This window comes from Solanum stenotomum, chromosome 5 (genome assembly GCF_019186545.1).
Source record: "Solanum stenotomum isolate F172 chromosome 5, ASM1918654v1, whole genome shotgun sequence".
NCBI classification, from domain to species: Eukaryota; Viridiplantae; Streptophyta; class Magnoliopsida; order Solanales; family Solanaceae; genus Solanum; species Solanum stenotomum.
Window position 1 is genome coordinate 122,223 of NC_064286.1, and position 19,490 is coordinate 141,712.

At 34.4% G+C, this 19,490-nt stretch overlaps 3 protein-coding genes across 3 annotated transcripts; all 3 read right to left on the reverse strand.

Annotated features, from left to right (window-relative positions):
- Window positions 1–584: 584 nt before the first annotated feature.
- LOC125865421 (proteasome subunit alpha type-3) lies at window positions 585–5,895 on the reverse strand. Its single transcript, XM_049545617.1, has 9 exons — window positions 5,633–5,895; window positions 5,448–5,531; window positions 3,784–3,857; window positions 3,016–3,102; window positions 2,806–2,890; window positions 2,552–2,598; window positions 1,672–1,737; window positions 1,006–1,096; window positions 585–885 (listed from the first exon to the last, which is right to left on the reverse strand). Exons 1-9 carry the CDS (start codon window positions 5,774–5,776, stop codon window positions 814–816), a joined length of 750 nt encoding a protein of 249 aa, XP_049401574.1. The 5' UTR covers window positions 5,777–5,895; the 3' UTR covers window positions 585–813.
- Window positions 5,896–8,332: 2,437 nt separating this feature from the next.
- Window positions 8,333–11,046, reverse strand: LOC125865420 (magnesium-protoporphyrin IX monomethyl ester [oxidative] cyclase, chloroplastic). The gene is made up of 5 exons (XM_049545615.1): window positions 10,499–11,046; window positions 9,830–9,894; window positions 9,387–9,714; window positions 9,168–9,266; window positions 8,333–8,754 (listed from the first exon to the last, which is right to left on the reverse strand). The coding sequence occupies exons 1-5, from the start codon at window positions 10,955–10,957 to the stop codon at window positions 8,491–8,493; spliced, it is 1,215 nt and encodes a 404-aa protein (XP_049401572.1). The 5' UTR covers window positions 10,958–11,046; the 3' UTR covers window positions 8,333–8,490.
- Window positions 11,047–11,575: 529 nt separating this feature from the next.
- LOC125865419 (probable protein S-acyltransferase 1) lies at window positions 11,576–18,874 on the reverse strand. The gene is made up of 6 exons (XM_049545614.1): window positions 18,429–18,874; window positions 17,683–17,877; window positions 16,447–16,755; window positions 15,322–15,543; window positions 13,358–14,017; window positions 11,576–12,039 (listed from the first exon to the last, which is right to left on the reverse strand). The coding sequence occupies exons 1-6, from the start codon at window positions 18,483–18,485 to the stop codon at window positions 12,034–12,036; spliced, it is 1,449 nt and encodes a 482-aa protein (XP_049401571.1). The 5' UTR covers window positions 18,486–18,874; the 3' UTR covers window positions 11,576–12,033.
- Window positions 18,875–19,490: the final 616 nt, after the last annotated feature.

A 19,490-nucleotide genomic window follows, 5' to 3' on the forward strand; every position in this document is an offset into this window, starting at 1 on the left:
CCACAAAATCAGTAAACTTGAACTTTATTTCATGATCATTCTTTCTGTTTAACAGTTAACTTTATCTGAAATCTCAAACCATTTCATACTTATAAAAATACCATCTTAAAACTACCTTGTTTTGCTTTTATCTCAATTTGTTCATGATGACACATTAAACGTAAAAATAAAATAAATATTCTACCTGTTTAAATTGAAACATCAAACTCACACCCGTAATATTACAACATTATAGAAGCTTAGCTCTAATGACCCAACCCTCAGGAGGCAGTTTCACCCTAATCGAAAGTTCTGATATCGCATTTAAAGATCATAAAGAGTCAAAAAAATTGTAAGTGGCGTTAGTTATTGTGATGCTCAAACCTTTAGGATGCATGTGGCAAACAATATTATCTTAATAAATTCTAATCATTACTACCTTTGTACGTTTTCAAATAATAATGACAAGAATGAACAACTTTATTATTTGATAATCGCAAGTTTTGAAAGAAACTAACTCTATGTTTATCATCATTTCTTGTATCTCTTTGTTTCTCGTAATATATGGTAGGTATGAAAGTGAAATGAAGTAAAATCCAACTGAGAAGGGGAGACCGTTTAACATTCTTTATAGACCAAAGATCACTACAAGAAAATTAACAACAAAAATCAGATTCATCGTTTTAAAATGCAAACTAATACTCTGGATTTTCAAACTTGGGAGTTGTAAAGCTTACAGTTCAGAATTACAAGATACTATAAATCGCTTTCATCATCAACATTGATCATCATAGTGGTGGCAAATCCCGTTAACAACCAATCTTATCTGAACCCTTAATCGGCATCCATCTCCTCAAGTGCAGCTTTAGCTGCAGCCTTTGCTTCCTCTAAAAGATTATCAGGAACCTACAAACAATAACATCAGTATTTTATAGTAACAACACCTTTGTGTCAGTCAAACTACCCTTAAAAAAATGAAAGAATAAAAGGGAATAGGTGACTTTATAGAAGGATATACTGATTTACCTTCTGATGTTGGCGGTTAGACTCATCACATACCCAGCTCATTTCAAGTTCAAATGCCTTGTCCTTTGCCTCATCATGTACTCCATAAATTCTGCTTGCAAACAAAACATGTTGTCAAAACACTGAAGGAGAAAGTATTTTACCACTAAGCATTGAACCAAAAAAATTTGAAGAGTTAAATTTTAGTAGTTGATGGAATCAGCGAAAACCCTTTAGGATGGTCAACCCATCTCCGAGAATGACTCTCGTATGGACTACAGTTCTTCAAACGAAGTTTATTGTATAGACATTGTTCAACTTGAGGAAACATGCAGAAAGCATAAATTGACGCCTTAATCTTTTGAAAATATAAACCACAGATACCAGAAATAAAAACATGTCTTCCAGACTACGAGATGGAATACAAATACAATTTCAGGCAGAACTAAGATTATTCTACATAGATCACAATGACACATTTTCAAATCAAAGCTAAAGTGGTGGAACCACAGGGGAATATGTACAGTAATCGAAGGTCAAAGAGCAACAAACATGCTTAAGCTTAACTTGATTTGGAGGTAGTTCTCAGTGTCAAAAGACATAAATAATCATCTGTTGACAATCAGATCAAATTGATAAATACAATAATGTTGCAAATGATGAAGTTCAATTGGAACAATTACTTACATTTTAGCTACCTCAATAATCCCTTGTCGACAGGTCATTTCAGATAACTTTAACTTCTCAATTTCTCTGCATATCACACAAGTATTATGTCACATAGCATAAAGAAAATATAGTGCAAAGCAAGCCAAAAGAATAACAAATTAAAATGCTAGATTACATATAAGGGAACACTTGATTGGATGACCTTATCACCATTTTTACTTCTCGACTCGGACTGCATAATGAACTACTCCCTATGTCCTGGGTTATTACTCGTATGCCTATACCACTAGATCATCCCCATAGGACTGATTAAATGCACGTCTTTTATGCAGAGTAGACAAGTACTGTGTGAAAGCTTATGGCACCAATCAAAAGATGCTGGAGGTAAATCACTATCTCAAACTTTCATGCCAGAGAGAAGAATATAAGACAATCGGCTTGTCCTTGCTGTAGCAGTTGATAATTCAATCCACACAATTTGTTTGTAGAAGTCAAATCTCAATCAAGATCTAAATAAGCTAACTAATGGTGTAACTCACACTTACTGATACACTTAAATAGTTTGGATACGTGCTGTCAATTGTCATTGACAATAATATGCTGGATTTCTATTTTTGAAAACCGCAGACCTATTGGCAAAGTTGGAGAATAAAAACCCAACCACCACACAATGCAGGATCGTAGGAAAAACACATCAATGTACTAAAGTGTTTTGTGTTGAAGTGTAGGAATATCATTCTACATAACCTACTATATGAATGTGATTTACAGTTCTTGAGTTATTAGTAATTTAATTTTGAGAATTAACAGTCAACACAAATTTCATCAGTCATCACAAGAAATATATGAAGATTTGAATCTGGAAATTCAGATGTCGGGAACAGAACTACACACTTACGTTTTAGCAGCTTGCCTTCCCTTTCCAATAGCAGCACCGAAGTACCTCTACAACATATGCAAAGTATAATCACATATTAAATAAAGAAAATGTAATAGGACCAGATCATAGCAAGGAAATAAAACATAAACTGTTTTTTTTATTTTTGGGGATAACTGATAAGTAGAAAATAAATCATAAATTGTTATCGGAATTTAAGAGTAGAGTCCAGTGGAGCAAATATCTCTTGTAATTGAGAAAACAACTCAACTCACATAGGAGACACCAGAAGGCTCAACCAGGTATAGTTGAGGTCCATCTCTATCATACCCTCCAAGAATCACCCCACATCCAAAAGGCCTGTAGCAAGTACACCAAAAGTTTCACATATAAAAAAAAAAAAATTAAAAAAAGAAATTTCTTTGATAAGTTTTATAAATAAAATAATCATCAATATACAAACGGCTGTACATAATCCTACAAACCTGAGCCACCAATACAGTGTGCATAAATGCACATAACTAGCAACACGCTCTGCAAGTTCTTTCACTGGAATTGGCTCACCATATACACTGAAAATTGCAGAACCACCAACAAGAGACAGAAAATTAGGGGTGACCACCAAGAAGAAACAAGCTCACTAGAAAAAAGGTATTTTTCAGCACTATACAAAATTTTATGTTGAGACATAAAGAACCTTTTACACAAAAAACGCATTGCAGAGCATCCCATAAAAGCCAAGAGCACTTTGTGAGGAGGGATATTGTTATACAGTGAGTTAGAGCCTGTTTGGATTGACTTAGTTTTGTAACTGGGAATTGAAGGTCTCCAAATGTTACTCCTAACTACAAAAAGTTAGCCCAAGAAGTGACCTTACCATTCAAAGCCATCACACAATGCACAGACACTTCATTAGGTTTTTATTCTATTTGACGCTTATTGGATGCTACTCTATGTAATTATCACTATTGAGATACCATAGACACATCAAATACTTTCATTTGTAATTCTATTATATGCATATAGTGATTCAACAAGATAATTGATGATTCCATTCATTGATTGGAGTTATGAGCGGGAAATAAAGTTAATTTCTTTAGATTTTGTGCATGATCATCATTAAGTTATTTCACAATGAATAAGTACGCCCATGAGTGTTATATGTAGGAGAACCAGAGGGTAAAACAAAATTCACACAGAGATGTAAGTACATATATTTATATTGTTTACAGACATGGTGGCTTTAAGCAAACCTTTCAAAGCTGGTTGCTTCAGACTTGGCTCGGGCAACAATCTGCCTCCCATCTGCAGCCAAACCTGCAACAGCCTGTATATAAAGAATAAAGCAGTATGGAGAAAGTGAATCACTATTCAAGAATGACAGAATGTGGCAACCGCTTCCACCAACACATGTGCTAGGTAACTTTATTTATCAACGCTGTCTACAAAGGCATTGAGAGATGGAAAGAAATCACCTAGCATTTTTTGCCACAACTAGGATATGAACCTAATTTTGACTATGATTTATGTACCTCAATCCAGAAAGTTTTTTTAGGAATTAAAAAACTCATCATAAGGAAGACAAATAAAGACAAGCCCTAAAGATGTCACTTCACCTCCACCTACCCACCCCCCACCCACCCAAAAAAGACGAAGTATTACCAAAACTCAAAGTATCTAGATGCTAATCAGCACCATAAGCAAACACAATGATAGACTATACAGAGGAGCAATACTTAGAGCCTCGAGGAACCACATGATTCTCCTGCCTCTAATCATTGCTCAATTATACCACATCTCTGCCATTCTTGTTTATGTATATGAGAGATGGCAAAGATCCTCTAGGAAAAATACCAAACTTCTATAACCTCAAGGATAAAAGGGCCAGCTTTTATACAAAGATCACACAAGTCTACCACTCCATCTAAAGACGTGCAACAGCTACCACTGAAAACCTAAGTAATTACAAAAACTTAGTGATAATTTCTGTAGACATGCAACAGCTAAACAAGTCTACTACTCCATCTAAGAATCACAATTTTGATAATTTCTGTCAATAGTGCCATTTCTAGACAACAAACTGACCCCTTCTAAAGTTTAGAAGGGGTCAATTTTCCATAAAAACTGAAGCAATTTTACTTTGTGATTTACTTTCAAATATAGGTAACAACTGAAAAGGAGAACAAACTGACCCTTCTAAAGTTTTTCCATTTATTTACCTCTCAACATCCCTTAACTAAAAGTTCTCTAGTTCACATAGATTATTTTGACTTTATTTGCAATTTCATACTGCTTCTGTGACCTTAGTTACTTTAAAGCTCTGAATTTCTTCTTCTTCTTCTTCTTCTTTTCTTATATTAGTAAGGCTCTGAACTTTCTTATGTTGAAGTTTCAATGCAAGCACCTCAATATGCACATCATTAAAAATTACTTTTATAAACTCAGTTACTTTAAAGCTCCAACCTTTCTTATGATGAGGCTTGGAGTTTACTTATATGAACCTTCCCTGCTGAGAAGGGAGATTACAGAACTTGATAATAAAGAAAGCTTTCTCAAACTTCGATTCCCAAGAAGATACACATATAAAGCTCACAACTTTTCAGTTTGATATTTGAGATAACTAAATCAGAACTATTTTCCAACCCAAAATAATGCTCCTCTAATTTAATTATTCAAAATAACTCCTTCTATCAGATGGTACTAGAACCTAGAAACTGAGCTGGCACTAAAATCAGGAGTCAATCAACTTTGCCTCAATCCAAACTAATTAGACTCCCCTATATGAATACTATGTATTTAACTACCACTATGAACTAATCCAAAGAACAGATAAAGTTGAAAAGCTATGGTAGATTGATAGCCTGCAAAACATTAATGATAGTGTGATACATCCTCTAAACACTGAACGGAAACATACCATGCCGGAATGGCGATGAACAGAATGAATTCGACGATTTGATCCTGGCAACATCATTTTGGAGGCTATTAGCTTCTCCACTCCCTATAATCCAATTCTCAAATCCATATAAAAAAACCCTAACTTTAATACAGAAAAAAGAAACAGATAAAATTCCAATCGACAAAAAGGTAATAGGATCAAACCAAGACGATTCCATCCTTGCATTTGATTCCAACAACAGTACCACTGTTATCGACTGCTTTACCGGCGTATTCGATCTGAAATACTCTGCCGTCCGGCGAGAATGTCGTCACCGATAGATCATATCCGGTTCCTATGCTACTCATACTTGCCTTTCTTCTTCTCTACTACAGCTTCAGTTGAGCTCAAAGTTTTGTGCTTTGCAGCTCTCTAATAGAGTTTTCTTTGTTCTCAAGACACACTAGTGTAGACTCAAAAACAAAGACGCAAAACTTTGTTTTCAATTAATTTTAGCCTTGATAAAAAATAATCAAATTATTTACAAGGAATATGATTCTATTTTTTTTTTAATTACAGAGTTAACGTCAAAAAAATAAATCTACTTTCTTTTCTCAAATTTTACATCACAATTAACTATTCATTACTGTTATTTTTTCCTACTCGAACTATCATCATCCAGGGGCGGAGCTAGCTTATACATGGTTAAAATAATTTTTTAGGTATATATAATAGATGTCGAACCCCCTTCGGCTACTTCATGTGTCTATTTCTCTAGATTTTGAATCCCTCTATTGAAAATCTTGGCTCCGCTACTGTCATCATCTATGTATTAAAACATGTCTCAAGATTGACTAGGTCAACTATCTTTTTTCCTGCTTGAACTATAAACGTCTATGTTTTTATTTGAACAATAATGAAATAGTCTATAAATGGAATGTGAAATTCGCGACAAAGTGATAATTTGGACGTGAACATTATCTCTTGTTCTTTGGGGCAACTTAACTAATTAAACAAGTCAATTTATGTACTAAACTCTAGTGATATATCAACAATTCATTACATCAAATAAATGACATTTGATCATTAAATTTTTTTTAATGTTATTATTGTTTTTGTTTTTCGATTATTGGTATATTCTATTTTTTATGTTTCAAACCACAACTTACACTTTAGAAGTTGGTAGTTTTTTTTTCTTTCTTTTTGAAGCATAGTTTCACACCAAAAGGTCTTTGTATCAATTGTGAGGTTGGCTTCATCTTTGCAACAACTCCTGATGAAAGGATTCTTTACATTTTCAACATCTCCTGATGAAAACAATAGTAACCATTTCATTAAAGTTCACAACTAATGGCTGTGCTGGTGAAGAGGCTGAATTTCCGCAGTTTGCAGAAGAAACAGGTAACAATTTTCTGTCAGTAAATTGTATAAACGATTTAAGAGCTTCTCTAAAACAACGTACCAATTGTAATCCCACAATTTAAGAGCTTCTGTTATCTGTCGAATGTCTGCAATTTCACTACTCTTGTTCATGGTCGTCTAATATAAGAGTGTGCTTTGTTTTTTGGAAAATTTATCATGGAATTAGCATATGCTACAGTTGCAGCTTCAGCTGCAAATCTCTCAATAAGTTTGATGTGTATATAGTTTATTTGCGGGCAGATCATTATGTTCATTCTTTTTGTACAAAAGAGCTAAAGGATGTGGGAAGCGCGGAAGATGNAGACGCAAAACTTAATTTTAGCCTTGATCAAAAAAGCAGAAAGGACGCAAAAATGATCAAATTATTAACAAGGAATATAATTCTATTATTTCATTTTTTAATTACACCGTATATTTTGGACCAAAAAAAAATTACATTGTATTATGAGTTAACGTCAAATAAACAAATCTTACTTTTTTCCCTCAAATTTCACATCACAACTATTCATTGTTATTAAAATCTCCTGCTTGAACTATAAACGCCTACGTTTTTATTTAAACAATAATGAAGCAGTCTATAAATGGAATGTGAAACTTACGACAAAGTGATAATTTGGATGTGAACATTATCTCTTGTTCTTTGGGTCAACTTAACTAATTATACAAGTCAATTTATGTACAAAACTCTACATCAAATAAATGACATTTGATCATTAACAATTTTTTAATGTTATTATTGTTTTTGTTTTTCGATTATTGGTATATTCTAATTCTAATTTTCATGTTTCAAACCACAACTTACTCTTTAGAAGTTGGTAGTTTTTTTTTCTTTCTTTTTGAAACATAGTTTCACACCAAAAGGTCTTTGTGTCAATTGTGAGGTTAGCTTCATCTTTGCAACATCTCCTGATGAAAGGATTCTTTACATTTTCAACATCTTCTGATGAAAGCAATAGTAACCATTTCATTTAAGTTCACAAATAATGGCTGTGCTGGTGATGAGGCTGAATTTTCGCAGTTAGCTGAAGAAACAGGTGACAATTTTCCGTCTGTAAATTGTATAAACGATTTAAGAGCTTCTCTAAAACAAGATACCAAGTGTAATCCCACAATTTCAGAGCTTCTGTTACCTGTTGAATGTCTACAATTTCATTCACTACTCTAGTTCATCGTCATCTAATATAAGAGTGTGCTTTGTTTTTTTGAAAATTTATCATGGAATTAGCATATGCTACAGTTGCAGCTTCAGCTGCAAATCTCTCAATAAGGAGGTGTTTTATATGTGCAAGAAATAAGTTTGCTGTGTATATAGTTTATTTGCAGATCATTATGTTCAATTTTATCATTCTTTTTGTACAAAAGAGCTAAAGGAGAACTTGCAAGGGTGTTTTCGTCAAGGGCCCGTTGGCCCTCTGAGTCTTGACTCGTCAAAGAAGAAAACCTTCATCAATTGAAGAATGCCTAATAAATGAGACCAGTGAAGATGAAAACTTTTAATAATGTACTTACAAGAAATTCATTCTAGATTATCAAGATAATACAAGGGAGTGTCCTCTATGCAGGAAACTGTTTCTTAATACACTATATAACTTACAACAATGAACATGCACCTCTATGTGAAAACAAAACAACCGAGATTCTGTTTCTCGTGAAAAGGAAATTAGTAGGTAAGTTGTGGTTCAAACTCTGCAAAATCAACTGAACCTGACTCAATAGGTTTCATGAGATATGCAGCCAATAACTCAGAAGCCAAAGCTGCAATCAGAGGGATCTTTTTGAAATTCTTCACCAGTGGAATCTCATCACTCTCACTAACAGCAATTAGTTTGGTGTTAATCTCCACCATCCTGTCCAACTTCCTCTTGAATTCTGGGTTCTCAACATCAAGGACAGCAGGGAAAATCCTTGCAGTTGTGCGGTTTGTCTGCACAAGAAAAGATTTTTAGAAAGGTTAGTGAAGCAAATATATTTATGTCAGGAACCAATAGTTTAACAATTTACAAGGTACCAACAGCAGGTACTACTTAACGTGGACAAGGTACATATACAAATGTGAGGATAACTCGTGTTAGTAACATCCAAAAAGTGTCTCTCTCCCCACAGGTGAACATGGTATTCAAAAAAAATTGTAAGAACATCTGTTCATAAAGACAACCTCACACTTATGACACATAACCTTGTAAGCAATATAGAACTTAAGATGCTAACCAGGCTAATGAAAACGGAAATCTCGTTCAATTTTGTTATAATGAAATGCAATTGAAATCGAATTGCAGTATCTATGGCATGCTAATCAAGCAACAGTAAAGGAAGAGTAAGATACAGCCAATTGATCACCTCAATGATGACATGCATGTCAAATTCTTTGGTGTTAAGCCCAATGCCTTCGTAAAAATCTGTTCTTTGGCAATCATTCAAGTACATTGTGACATAAACCTGCATTTTGGTAAGCACAAGATTGATTATTATCAAAACTATGTAGAAGGCAATGTAAAAAGCATTTTCAAGTTGGCTTATCATAATGAAAGGATACTTCAAATGCAGGTGGTTAATTACCGAAAGGCAGAAGAAGCGAGACCACAGCTTTGCCTTCCAGTCATTGAGAAACTGAGGCTGTGCTTTCATCAAAGCAGAGAAGAAATCACCATGGCGGTTCTCATCTTGGCACCAGTTCTCAAAGTATTTGAAAATCGGATAACATATGAACTCGGGATTGGTCTTGAGATGCCTGTATATGGTAATGTACCTCCAGTACCCAATTTTCTCAGACAAGTAAGTTGCATAGAAGATGAACTTTGGTTTGAAGAAAGTGTATTTTCTTGCTTTGGTCAAGAACCCCAAGTCCAACGCCAAATTGAAGTCAGATAAACCCTTGTTCAAAAACCTGCAAAATTCCAACCAGCCAAACCTTCTCAATACTCGTAAAGTCTAAGTGATTTTCCCTTAGGGAAATGCATGTCTGATCAAGCATGCCCAAAGAGAGTAAAATATGAGTTTACCCGGCGTGGCGAGCTTCATCCCTAGACATGAGGGAGAAAATCTCTGCAACAACAGGATTAGTTTTCTGCAGACATAATTCAAATGTTAGTTGGTGGTAGTAACAAAAGTGTAACTATTCAACATTCAAAAATTTATTGAACTATCCACCTTTCTAAACTTTTATGACCATGATTTAAGTCTCAATTGTGAATATTTAACACAACACTATAGAAGTAAACTTTGTCAATAGAGTAAAAAGCACAAACCTTTTGTTCCTTTTTCTTTATTACTTCTACGTTTCAATTTGTTTGTTTGGTTTTTTCACTTAAATTTTTTGAATCTCGTGGTCTTAAACTAAAGATACCTAGGAAGACACATTTTTTTAAAACGAACTAAAAATGGCTACACAGCAATATAATCAAATTATAACTTAAAAGTGGCTGCACAGCACTATAATCTACAAATTAGAAAAAGATTCAAACTTTACTTCAATAGAAGCCAAATATAACCTAGACAAGCTTAGCTAAAATAAACAAAATTACTACTATCAGATTTTCACAAAAGGTAAAACAGAAAAACTATAACAAGCTGGACAATAAAAATCTAATAGCACACTCACTAAGCTATTCATCAGATACCTTAATTAATTATGCTAATTTCAAAACAAAAAATTCTCAATAAATACATACCTTGAGCCTCCTTCCAAGTTCCTTGTAGAGAAGAAAACCAGAGAACTCAGCAGTGCAAGACCTCTCCAAGAATTCAACAAAGATCTGCCTTAGAGGTCCCTGAATTTTGTCAGCAGCTTCTTTAAACTCCTTGTTCCTAACAAAATGAGTCTGGTTGTAATCAGTTTTGAATTCCTGCAAAAGGGCTTCAAACTCAGCCTCATTCAGGTTCTTGTTGATCTCAGTGTTGAAAAGGGTCTCCATTTCATCAAAATCAGTAGTGTAAAATCTTGGTGTCAAAAGGGACTCTTTGATTCCTTGCTTCTGAGGTTTCTTGGAAGGTTTTGAAGTTGGTGGGGTGGTGGTGGCGGCTGACATTCTAACTGTGAACGGCAGTCTGCGGTTGCTCAGCCGTGCAGTGGTGGTGTTAATGGTGTTGAATTTGGTTATGGGTTTTACTAAAGCCATTTCTGCTGCCATTTTTTTCAAGAACTTCAGCAGAAAGATTGGTTCTTTGAAGCTAAGGAGAATTGGGATATGAAGGGTGGAGAAGGGATATATGAATTTTAGATGACAGTGATGGAATCTAATCTCATCCAATGAAATCTTGTTGGTTAAGTGGGTTTCTGACACGTGGCATGTTATGATGGGTCAGCTTGATTACATGGTAGCTTTGTAAAGTTTGTATCTTTGTGTCATTTGGGAAGTAGTAGTAATTGTGGTCTATGTTTCTCCATGTAGATTTCTCAAGATATCAACCTAGTATTAATGGTTGAAGTTCTTTTTTTTTAGTTTAAAATGTATATGAGTTTCTTTCATGTGGTCTATTTGATTGGTTAATATTCACAGGTGTCTCCACGGTTTCGACGAGGCTCTGAGTCCTCTGTTAGGTAATTGAGAGGGAGGGAGAGACGCTATTTTCTTTGCAAATTGGTGAGAGACTAACAATTTTTAGTTTTTCTGTCATCACTTGTAGTAACTTTCCACCCTTAGTTATTGTTTGTTCTTATCTTGCTTTGGTTCCATAGCTAAACTAGTCCATATGGATCAAATTTTATACAAAAAACAAAGGGAGAAGAATACTCAATAGTCAATTGTAAATTCCTTTGGTATTTATCATGAGATCAATTCAAAAAAGAAAATTAAACAAACCATACCAATAGAAAACAAATCAGGGATAAGAAGCTCCAAAATCAAACTTACAGAAAACAATCTATCTATTTGTTTCTCCAATAAATTTTCTATCACCCAGAAGCTTCACATGATACACAAACTATGCACACTGACTTTGTAAGAGAATGAAAAAAAGACTTGGATGGAATTGGACAAAAGGATGAACAAAGAAAGGAGCTACTCATCAATCTATCTACAATTTTGAACAATATGATCTGCTCTCATCTCAAGCAAGACCCTGCATTATTTCAAACACAATTTTTCCATATGTTGCTGATCGTGTACGTGATAATTTGAAAAGCCGTGAATCTTGGTCAAGCGTTCCCATGCTGCCACAAGGTAAACACAAAAGACTCAAGGGAGAGTTCCTTATAATGTGTATGCTAAACCTGAAACAAAATTGGTAATGTCATTTTGATTAAAGAACAAAAGATCCAGCAATCTCTGCTGACAACTTTTACTGTTGAAGAACCTAAAACTTTATCACAAAAGAGGAAATGATAGCACAATAATGCCATTAAACTTTAAAAAACTGAAGGAGCCGAGGCGAAAGACCATTTAATGAAAAATTCCCACAATGTACTAAAACACATTATTCTTCCAACATGCTCAAGCACATTACAGTATAGTAGTATGCGGCTATGCACAGTATCCAAGGGGGCAAGAGGACTGCTCTCTCTCTCTCTCGTCTCCCGTGCATATGTAAACAGATGGATATAAACCTCATTGTTCATATTAAAGAAACCAGGAAATTGGGCTCAGTCCATTTTTGTTTGTTAAGTTTCAGAAGAAGGAATAACTTTGTCTAATCGGATCTTGATCAGCCAACAAAACCACTTATTGGATAATACCAGAGAACCGCTAATACGGTTTGAAATTGCACTTCCCTAACCATTCCTGAACATTCTGGTTGAGCATGCATCTTGAAGTATAACATCAATGAAGCCAAATGCTCTTATGGAATCAGGGGAAATTTTAATCCCCTTGAAAACTGTACCACACAGATAGGGTTTTTTTTTGTGCATATGTAGAAATTTTTGAATCCCTTTGACATAAGAGAAGTACAAGTTCAAGTTCCAAGAGTGGCATTTTTTTTTTAATCATTTATCAGATGGCTCCACCACTGCCTGGTATGTGTGTCTAATTCATTGTGTGGTTCGTGTTATCAACCACATTCAAGAGAGTAACAAACTAACAATGTATATGGTCCTAGTATTACAGTGCATAAAACTAGAGAACTGACAGACTTAAAGAAAATAAGCAGTGAAAGAAAAAGAAAATTGATACCTTTGGGCTACGATCATTTATTGGTGTCATATACAGAGCCGAGCTACTTACTTCTTNGTATAACATCAATGAAGCCAAATGCTCTTATAGAATCAGGGGAAATTTTAATCCCCTTGAAAACTGTACCACAGAGATAGGGTTTTTTTTGTGCATATGTAGAAATTTTTGAATCCCCTAGACATAAGAGAAGTACAAGTTCAAGTTCCAAGAGCGGCATTTTTTTTAAACAAATTTATCAGATTTCTTGGCTCCGCCACTGCCTGGTATGTGTGTCTAATTCATAGTGTGGTTCGTGTTATCAACCACATTCAAGAGAGTAACAAACTAACAATGTATATGGTCCTAGTATTACAGTGCATAAAACTAGAGAACTGACAGACTTATAGAAAAAAAGCAGTGAAAGAAAATGAAAATTGATACCTTTGGGCTACGATCATTTATTGGTGTCATGTACAGAGCCGAGCTACTTACTTCTTCCGAGTTCTCTTCTACATTAGATGCACTTCCTAGAGTGGAGCTCTTTACACTTTCTTTTTCTTGTTCAAGTGAAAACCAAAAAGGTTCGTAATCAGTTCTCCCACCTTCATCCTTGTTTTTGAATTTTTTCTCCATGCTGTCGCCATTCATATTCTGCAAAATTTCTGCATGTGCAGTTCCTTTATCTTCTGCAAAGTTATCTCCCACCTCAATATCAATTGTCTCCTTTAAGCTGGTGATGCTCCGCATATGCTCACCGGAATCAGAATAAGCATCTCTGGTCCATTCCCTGCTTTTTAAAGTATCATCTATCTCCTCATATTCCAAATTCCGCAAAATTTCAGGAAGTGAAAGTCCACTATCCTCTGGAAACATTGTTCCCATCTCAATATCTATCTTCTCTTTTGAGCTATTGATATTTCCCACAAAGTTAGAAGTTGCTGGCTCAACCATTACAATGTCATTTTCTTTAAAAACTGCTCGAAAATTATTTAAGGAAGGTGGGATCTTGGAAAAGAAAACTTCTCTGATATTTTCAATCGTCCCCCTATTATAGGGATTCTCCTTCTTATCATATCGATACCTAAAGTTCTCGTATGTAGTCTGCAAGAAATAACAAAAATGAGAAACAGAAAAAAAATATGGTTATGTAAGAATATGAAGTAGCACATCAGAGTTAAATTTCAAGCAGGTAAATATAGAGAACTGTAAGCGAACATTTAATCATAGGTGCATATCTTAATTCATCTATATAGGGGGGCAAGGGGAGTGGGGGCAGAGGAATCAAAACTAGGGGAAATGAGATTTGAACTTCAGATGATGCAGGCCATAATGGATCTTAATTGACTTTTCAGAATAATATGGCCAGCAAGGCAGAAGGAACATTAGTAATGAACCTCATGAGTGAAGTTCAAAAATTAGTCCACGGAACAACTCAATATATGCAGTATGTAATACAAATCACTGAGAGTATTAGAGCCACTACACTGGGATTTCTCATAATTGTCAATGCATTTTTTAGATTATTGTCTGCAGAGTAAGAAAAATAACGGAAGTGGATCCTTAGTAAACTTCCCTGACCTTTTCTGATGGGGGAGCGGGATTTATCTAATAAATTCTATAATAGCATCAAATCCATCTCATAGCCTGATATTTGAGAACTCAATCCTTGGAAGTCAACATTCAAAGAAACAAGACTTTGAAGAACAATAGGAGTAAGAAAGTTGAGAGGAAACATTGGTTCCAATTAAACATTACTTAGAGTAATTATTTTGATGGGGGAGCGGGATTTATGTGAAGGATCCACTTCCGTTATGTGAAGTGCTTTTACATATAATTACTCTTAAGTATTTGAAGATGTCAGCAGGTTCACTTTCACATATTATTATTCATTTACTCTAACCAGGACAAGACAACTAAAGTTTGTCTAGAAAATCCTCCATAAAATCCTGAAAGAAAGAAGATCACACAAAGAACTAATAAACAGATTAAGTGTGACACAAAAGGACAACCTACCAAGAATTTTCTACATAGAAAAAGAAAGAAAACAAGAAGGACTATGATCCAGAGGTTGAATCTCAAAACAAAGCACAGAAATCCAGAAAGATGTTTTAAATGGACAGCAAATAAAAGTTGGTTCTTATGTGTTCTAATATCCTAGCAGCTAGAAATTCCTGCCAGCTTAGAAAAGTTAATACTGCAAGGTATATTTTAACTATGAACCAGGCACACATACAATATACTCCAACGAAAACCGTAAGACATGATTCACCATAGAAAATATGCAATTTTAAGTTGGACTTCCTAAATATGCCAATTCATCATAAAACAACTCATATTGCAGATGATGATATTACAGAAGAACCATAACTAATTTTGTTAGTATACATCTTAGTTAGAGAAGTCACCTGGTTAGTGCTAATCAGGTAAAAATGGAAAATAGTAAGGCCACCAACAAACCAAACAGCAATGAAGCAGTATATAATGAGAACATCTGACAAGATATCTTGTGAAATAGCTCTCCATAAGTTGCCGCCATGATGAAGGATATTGACCAAGGATATGACAAAGACATATATGCATAATATAGTTGATGTAGATATGAACAAGTAGAAGAATCTGTAATTCCGCTGCAACCAAGTGAGAAATAGAAAAAGTCTCAGCAACTAAAAAAAAGGTGTAAAGATGTCATAATATCTCATGTAAAGTGATATTCAGTATCCTACTGCCTCTAGTTCTTTACGATCTTGAGCAACAGAAGTAACTTCATTTCTCTGAGGACATAATTTGCATGACAAGTTATACGCCACCAAGTGATAGAGCAGAAGATTAGAAGAATCATCCATTTTTTTTGTATTATCAATAAATCATTTACAACAGGAAATGAAAGGAAATCAATCATATTAATATTTCAAGTTATGAGACAAAGAGAACTGCATTTAACCCTCTTTATTCTTTCTCCTGTTCTTTAACCTCTCCCTCGTACAACCCATACTCTAGCAAAGAATATCGTATTTCTCATGCATTCACTAAGATATAACCATTAGTCTGCATATATTCCTCACCATCAATGAATTTGTTCTTCCTCATCCAACAAGATTCTGCAATGAATGGCTTTTAGAATTATACTTCATAGGGCAGATTCACATCTCATGCCCAAAAACTTATATCAGCTCATATGGCTGATTAGCATTTCATGCCAAACAAATATATGAGTACTCCACTTTTCCATAGTATAATGGCTTTCCCTGATAATATACAGAAGTTATTAAGTACAACTCCAGAACTAGATTCTTGGGAAAAAGACTATAGCTGGATGGTGCGGAAAAACTAAATTAACTTTGGCTAGCATGAGCTTTTACTTTCGCTATGCAGGGATAGAATTGTTTTCATTTCACAATGCTTGCATCATTTCAACTTAGACATAACCATCATCTTGCACACACAAGTAGACTGTTTATTAATTGGTAAGAGGAAACAATCCAAATCTAGTTCAAGTTCGCTTAAAAAAATACATAGTCAGCAATACGTACAAGCCCAATGCATTGACCAACCCAGGGACAGTGGTGATCAAATCTTTGAACACAATTGTTGCAGATCGAACAATGAGAGGAACGAGGAGGCCGGTACAGCAAACAAGTATCACAGTACTTGACTTTAACTGTGTGTCCATTCACGATTACATCCTTTGCTCGTGGAAGTTTCAAATGAGGAGTTCTACCGTTGACCCACTCCATGGAAGGGGTATGTATATCAAATGTTTCGTCAGATTCAGGAGGGGTTGTGTTTCGTGGGACAATTCCAGGATCTCTACTAGATGTCAAAAAGAGAAAAACTATATCCTGCACAAGATATAAAAGAATTTGTGAACTGTTCAACATTCAAGTCAAATCAGTCAGCTATAGATTATAAACTTACTCACAATTGACTAGAGAAAGTTCATCAGCTTTCTGCTATGTAGGTGATTATTCAATTGATTTTTGTTAAACAAAATTTTGAACACTTACTTTGAAATGAGAAAGAGAAAAGGAAAGCAGTGAGAAGAGAAAGACAGCTGAAACTAAAAAATTGCACGTGAAAGAACAAGTTTTAGCCCTATTCATGTTATTTATTGTCTATCGTAGTTATTGCCTTTTGATACCTGTTACAATCCATTAATTATTTTATTTCGGTTAACGCACTATTTTGTTGTTATGGTTTTTTTCTGAATGCTCTGTAATGTTTTCCTTATTAGTTGTCATGTTTTCTTCACTTCCATATTTTCTTTTTCATAACTGCTTTGAATTGCTGCACTTGAGCCGAGGGTCTTTTGGAAACAAGCCTCTTCACCTTCATGAAGTAGGGGTAAGGTATGCATACACTCTACCCTCCCCAAACACCACCTATGGGATTACATTGGGTATGTTGTTGTTGTTGTTGTTGTTGTAGACAGAAAAAGAGAAGGGAACATCATAAGGTACTGACTGTTGTAGGAGAAAAAAGCGTTGTCCTCCTTTGTTTCGCCCCCTTCTTTCTATGGGGGATAAACACTGATCACATCATAAACAATGTTTACTACTCCCTAAATAAGGTAGTTTCAATTGCCAAAGCAGATCTAATACAGAGTCATTCATTTTTTCATGGTAATGAAACCTTATGATCCTACTGATATATTTCATATTATGTCATCATCATCCTATTTAACACCAAGAATAGGCTAAAAGGGGAGAAAGAAAATTGCAGAATCACCCATGTCAACTAATATTAACGATGATAAAGAAACTTCATACCATAATGGTAAGAACTGCTCCAATTACAAGTATAGGATACCAAGGACCAGCATCTTTGTGCTCTTTGATACGATATCTGATTACACAAGAGACTTTTATACAAAAAGCAAGTGCTGGGCCAGCAATTAAAAGTGTTGATAGAAACAACGATGACACATCCGGACCGAAGATCAATCTTCCTCCCAATAAGAATTTCTGGAAACATTTAACAGCACAAAATGAAGGTAAAAGACATGGAACAGAACGGTCTGAAATTATGCAGACTCTATATTGCAAAATATTATTACTGTGAATCTAAGAAAAGTTTGACCATATGAAACAAGCAGTTTAACAATATAAAAAATCATGTTATATCTTATGAACAAGCAGTATAAGAATATAAGGATATCAGCACCTTCAAGTTCAAACTTGTAGAAAGTACACAGCTTTAAGTGAGAATTGCTACTATCAAGGCCTCAACTTTAACCTCAAATTCATTCTTACATCAGACTGAGCAAAGAGAAGGAAGAGAAAAACAAAAGTCACCAAAATTAGCCAGTCCATGCGGTCTAAACACTTGATTTCAGCAAGAAAACCACATATTCAAATTCAAACATGACTAAAATACTAAGCTAAACACAATCTCTTCAATTCCCAAAAAAAAAAAAAAAACTCACATGGCTCTGACAATATCAAACTTATTTTATTTGTTTCACATGGGACACTTAAAAACATAATAGCTGCAGAATCGTAGAAGAGACACTTACATTACTTCCCTTCCAAACCTGATAAAGCTTAAGAGGTTTATGTTTCTCACGAACCATAACTCTGAAAATTTGGAATGAAACAAAAACAACCCAAAAATTCCAACTTTTCGATGCCAAATAAGAATCAAACTCCTTCTCTTCTCCTCCTATTAAACAGCTTCCAACAGCCCATATAAAGAAAAAAGTCCAAATTCAGAAAAAGATTGTCTTTTTCTCAAAAAAAATATGGAATTCCCCAATTCAAAGACTTTAAAGAAATGGGGTTTGGAGAGCAAAAGGGAGAGAAAGAGAGAGTCTTTTTGTTGTTGTTGTTGTTGTTGTTGGTAAGGAAGTGGTGATCAAGAACCAGCTGCCTTTGTTGTTGTTTTTGTCTCAAGACGGATTTACCCAGAATGGATTTTCCCCCTATCTCTAATTCTGTCTCTCTCTCTCCAACGATATTCTATGTGTAAAATTCTCCAATTTATAATTTAAATATAGTTATTATTTCGTAAAATTACAAATACATCGTAATGAATTAGTATTGTTGATAGCCTTATTGTTAGGTGGCATTTGGTACTTCGTCAAGGTCTCTAAGATGAGGAGTTTTCAATAACAAATCTAAATGTATGTCCAATATATAGATACAAAATTCGATTTTTATAAATAGATATTATAACTTTTGTGAAAATTAAAGAGTATAATTGCATTCTTTTTTGGTATCATCCCTTCAAAGTTTATCAAGTAATTACTTGATTAGATAAACAAGTTAATACATGTAATTACTTACTTATAATTACACTCAAATATAAATCGTTTTCTAAACCCACCAATATATATTAAACATTTTAATCTTTCACAAGATGCAAATCTAATCACCATTCACCAAAAACTATTCAATTTAATAAATTAATTCTTATTGTTGATGGTATAGCAAGTGGCAACAAATAACATGAAGCTACATACATACACATTCAAATTCCTTCAAAATATAATACTTTGTAAAGTACAACAACAAATTTAATGATTTTACCATTGTCTTGAAAAGGTAGAGAGCTATATTATTTCCGAGAAGACAATAAT

Excerpts from the sequence above, each read along its gene's own strand:
- LOC125865419 (XM_049545614.1), bottom strand. The coding sequence starts at position 18,485 with ATGGTTCGTGAGAAACATAAACCTCTTAAGCTTTATCAGGTTTGGAAG. Across the intron at positions 17,878-18,428 it reads AGGTTTGGAAGGGAAGTAAT|AAATTCTTATTGGGAGGAAG; the intron begins GTAAGTGTCTCT and ends AAATGTTTCCAG. Across the intron at positions 16,756-17,682 it reads GAGCAGTTCTTACCATTATG|GATATAGTTTTTCTCTTTTT; the intron begins GTATGAAGTTTC and ends TATCTTGTGCAG.
- LOC125865420 (XM_049545615.1), bottom strand. The coding sequence starts at position 10,957 with ATGGCAGCAGAAATGGCTTTAGTAAAACCCATAACCAAATTCAACACC. Across the intron at positions 9,715-9,829 it reads GATGAAGCTCGCCACGCCGG|GTTTTTGAACAAGGGTTTAT; the intron begins GTAAACTCATAT and ends GGAATTTTGCAG. Across the intron at positions 8,755-9,167 it reads ACATGCATGTCATCATTGAG|ACAAACCGCACAACTGCAAG; the intron begins GTGATCAATTGG and ends TTTCTTGTGCAG.
- LOC125865421 (XM_049545617.1), bottom strand. The coding sequence starts at position 5,776 with ATGAGTAGCATAGGAACCGGATATGATCTATCGGTGACGACATTCTCG. Across the intron at positions 3,103-3,783 it reads GAAGCAACCAGCTTTGAAAG|TGTATATGGTGAGCCAATTC; the intron begins GTTTGCTTAAAG and ends TGCAATTTTCAG. Across the intron at positions 2,599-2,805 it reads AGCCTTCTGGTGTCTCCTAT|AGGTACTTCGGTGCTGCTAT; the intron begins GTGAGTTGAGTT and ends CATATGTTGTAG.